The sequence below is a fragment of the Pollicipes pollicipes genome, unplaced genomic scaffold, assembly GCF_011947565.3.
Source record: "Pollicipes pollicipes isolate AB1234 unplaced genomic scaffold, Ppol_2.1 Scaffold_2216;HRSCAF=2595_pilon_pilon_pilon, whole genome shotgun sequence".
Taxonomy (NCBI): Eukaryota; Metazoa; Arthropoda; class Thecostraca; order Pollicipedomorpha; family Pollicipedidae; genus Pollicipes; species Pollicipes pollicipes.
In genome coordinates, this window is record NW_023596072.1 from 4,660 (window position 1) to 8,717 (window position 4,058).

General features: G+C 48.8%; 1 protein-coding gene across 1 annotated transcript; it reads left to right on the plus strand.

Moving 5' to 3' along the window:
• Positions 1–1,786: 1,786 nt before the first annotated feature.
• On the plus strand, positions 1,787–3,780 carry LOC119096851 (C-type lectin lectoxin-Lio2). Its single transcript, XM_037219813.1, has 3 exons — positions 1,787–1,985; positions 2,288–2,449; positions 3,129–3,780. The coding sequence occupies exons 1-3, from the start codon at positions 1,862–1,864 to the stop codon at positions 3,380–3,382; spliced, it is 540 nt and encodes a 179-aa protein (XP_037075708.1). The 5' UTR covers positions 1,787–1,861; the 3' UTR covers positions 3,383–3,780.
• Positions 3,781–4,058: the final 278 nt, after the last annotated feature.

A 4,058-nucleotide genomic window follows, 5' to 3' on the forward strand; every position in this document is an offset into this window, starting at 1 on the left:
ATATTTGTTGTTGCGTCAACTACCCCCTCTCCTCCCCCTTCCGAGTGCGTGCTAAAGGGAGTGTTCCAGATTTGTATGGGGTTTTGAAATGAAGAAGCCATATTGAAGATCATTCGGTGCAGTTCACAGCCTTACCCTTCTCAAGACGCAAAATCCTCAAGTTTCGTTAAAAGACCGCAACTATGTGCTGGCTAATTCATGCATAGTATTTCAAGGCCTTGACATGCATCTAGGTGTGCATGACGCCATAGCAACGTCGTTCAAATCCTGCCATCCCATTGGCTATTGTGCGCTTACTTTGCCATGATGCTTTTGGTGTGCGCGTCAACGTTGGCTTAGATGTTTCGACGGTTCTGTTATTTTTTCTTATCTATGCGATGCTTCCTTGAAATCTTTCCACACGCTTCCAAGTCAGGCAGTCGGAACCAAATATTAAGATGCAGAAACCACCCACACCCAGCAGCCTAACATTCAAAACCTCTCACCGCGCACACAACGAGCACAAACAACCAAATAAGTCTACCAGACTAGACACGTTTTTCAGACTTTATATTAAGGGTCGCACATAACCGACGATCGTGGGCGGCTTCAGCACGGACGATCGTGGGCGGCTTCAGCGACGGCTATTTCCGTCGGACAAACGTCTTCAAGATCTCCTCATGCATCATTCGCATCCCGATCCCCGAACTCTGTTCCCTTTTCCTCTATGACACTAAATTAACTGTTCCGACATTCTCACCTGAAATTTTATCATTTACCATCGACCTGCCCTTTTGTTCAACACTCAGCAACTTGGGACCTGGCATGCTGAATCCATTAACTACCGAATGATTTACGCTGTCAGAACAACGATTGCTTCTTGAAAACCAGCTGAATTTGCAAATTTACTGCATACGAGCCTCTATTTTGTGGAAGGGCGGAGAACAATATTTCGTGGGAAGAAAGAGCAAAGCACATTGTCTGCAGCTCCATGGCTCTGTATAGGATTCGGCTGACAGGGTTAAGGATAGTATGGAAAACATTTTCTGATTTGAAATATAGTAAAATTTCTTCCGCTGTTTATTTTATCTGTAATATTAATTTTTTCACACCACCTGACGCTGTGAAGCCAACTGGCATTCACCACCGCATCCGTCCTAAGACATTGCATTTCCTATCCGTTTGCACACACCCTCTAACCAAGGTCATGTGTGGCACATTGCGTGCACTGTCGAGCTTGCAGACCCGCCCACCACGGCCGCATATAAAGGCGGAGCAACGCAACCAGTCACCATCAGTCAGCCCGCAAAGCAGCGAAGGTGTGTGGGGGTGACAGCAGTGCGCGACGCTGTCTGGACCAGCCCTGCACGGTTCTCGGGGCGCGTGTTCTGCTGCGACGGCTCCGTAGGGCGGGGGTCGGGTCGGAACAGCGCCCGCCACCATAAACTCCAGCTTGCTCACTGGGCTGTTACAGTGGGGTGTCGTTGAACTCTGCCCAGGGCCCGATGGATGTGTGGCAGCTTACTCATACGTACTGTGCGCAGATGTGGTCGTGGTTACCGGTGGGGTTTTGATGAACATCATAAATCACACGACGAGCGTCATGAGCATATCAATAGCTACCGTAACGGTGTTCCAGCCCAGACATTGCCTCCCGCGACATGCCTTTCTCGTGCAACTGGATAACGTCACGCACCATCGGATGTGAGGCTGACAGTGGATGCCGTGCTTCAGATGCGGCTCATCCCGTGCATCCCGCTCCTGGCGCTTGCCGGAGTGGCCTCAGGAGGATTTCTCGTCGACGGAGGGAAGTGGATATTTCGGCCCATATAGCGGTCAAGGAGGCGGACATTTCAGCCAAGGATTGGGATCGTATCTCGGCATGGGAGGCGGATATCTGAGCGGAGGATTGGGATCATATCTCGGCCAAGGAGGAGGATATTTCAGCGGAGGACAAAGATCACATTTCGGCCGAAGAAGAGCAGGCGGCTTCAGCAATGGCTACAGTAAGACTTTGTCCGGCTCTCTATCGTTGAAATTCGGCTCTCACGGTTGTGTGAATTTGCGTTACAATAGAGTCAAGATATTTGTGACAGGGCCCTGATCCGTACGCGGTGTTCTATAGTATGCACGATGGATATTGAAGTTTCGGATGGTGCCCAGAACATACTGGCGAGTTGCCATTCGGGTCACTCAAACCCTTCTATGCTTTCGCAATACCACCGAAACAGTGAAGACGCAGAACGCAAGGCCAAACCGCGAGTTACCATACAGTGATCATGCTCACTGTGCCCTCTCCTCTCGACAGACAAGTTCGGTCTCTTCTTCTCGTTCCTGGACCCCTATCTGGCGGGCAAGCAGTTCACCTGGCAGGCGGCGAACTTCCAGTGCGCCATCCGAGGACTGCGGTTGGTCTCGCTGGACGACCCGTACAAAAACAAATACGTGTCACGCAAGATCGCAAGATACAGTAAGTCATGACAGTAGCATTCAGGCCTCCAAAATGAATACAACTATGCCGTTCCATCCCGTCTCCCCCACGTTTAGAACTTAAGTCCAAAATGTGCTGCTACCTTTTAAAACTTTGTTCAACTGAGACGCAATTAGTGCAAGCATTACTATCTCTCGCCACAACCATCCATTGCCAGCCAACCATTCCGTTGCAAAGTTAGGGGATTGTGGTATATCGCGTCCGTCTCGATAGCGTCATGTGGAATATGATGTCGGCAAATGACGGCTGAACGAAAATCAATGCACTGTGCCCGTCATAACGTAACCAATAACATCAAATCAGAAAAAAATATCACAATTCGTTCACACCTCTGTCATACACATCCAGTTTAGAGTTTAAGGACGTAGTTTTAAGAAACAAGGTGAAAGGGTGACTGAACTGGTGACTGGTAAGTGGTCAAACCTACCACAAATGCGTCAAAAACGCGTTATTCCCCAGATTTGACCCACACAGATTCCCCAGATTCCCCAGATTTGACCCAGATTTGACCATCTCAAAGTTGGTGGCCAGAGCACCTCCCCAAACACACAAATAAAAATAAATCTACATAAAACACCTATTTCATCCTGTTGTATGCGATGATCAGGATGAAGATCCTGTTTGGTCAAGTGCCGTACCACGCCTGCTTCCGCTGCAGATGTGCGGTACATCTGGACATCGGGCATGAGGAATGGCTACAAGTTCTTCTGGGCCAACGGCCGACCGGTCAAGTACGGCTTCACCAACTGGTCGTTCACGGGCCGCCTCGGCCTGCCGCAGCCGGACAACTACCAGGGCAACGAGTATTGCTTGGCCGTGCTCAACCACTACTACGGCGACGGCATCGTCTGGCACGACGTCGCGTGCCACCACAAGAAGTCCTTCGTCTGTGAGCCTGTGAACTACTACTAGAGCTGCACGTGGAGATGCCTAACAAGCCCGGCGTTGCAGCAATCGCTGGCAGCGAGGTGCTATCCGCCGGATCCCAATAATTACAGATATGCTGGTGTTGTGAGTCACGGTCCCCTAACTAGATGACTACCCGCCATTTCATGCCTGAAAAGGAGCTGCCTGACAGGCGCAATGAGACCTAGAGATCTTACCTAGACGACATCCCGGCGCTGTTGAGTCTCGCGATTTTCATGGAATCTTTAGAACGCTGTGTTTTGTGAATAGATATATACTTAAAATTTTGGAGGAAATGGCCATGCACTGAGCGCACGGTGAATAGGTTGAACCATGCGAAGTGTAGCAAAATCTTACACCGAATAGTATTGATCAATGAAATAATAAAACGATGGCGTTTTCAACAAAGAGTGTCGAACGTGAGCATCCGTAATGCGAGCAACGCAAACTTGCACTCGATTCAACTTCACATGAACAAAATAAACTCTAATTCGTCAAATTACTTGAAAGCTCACTCAAAATCCACATCAAACTTGCCCGTCAAATACTGATTCCAGTCAGTTGTTGATTCAAACAAATGGACACGACTGATTCTGGGTCTGATTCGAATAAAGCAAAATGGGGTAAATCATGACTCAAATCAACAGAATTCGAGTTAAAGGTCATATTTTCAGAACAAGAA

Excerpts from the sequence above, each read along its gene's own strand:
- LOC119096851 (XM_037219813.1), top strand. The coding sequence starts at position 1,862 with ATGGGAGGCGGATATCTGAGCGGAGGATTGGGATCATATCTCGGCCAA. Across the intron at positions 1,986-2,287 it reads CGGCTTCAGCAATGGCTACA|ACAAGTTCGGTCTCTTCTTC; the intron begins GTAAGACTTTGT and ends TCCTCTCGACAG. Across the intron at positions 2,450-3,128 it reads ACGCAAGATCGCAAGATACA|ATGTGCGGTACATCTGGACA; the intron begins GTAAGTCATGAC and ends CTTCCGCTGCAG.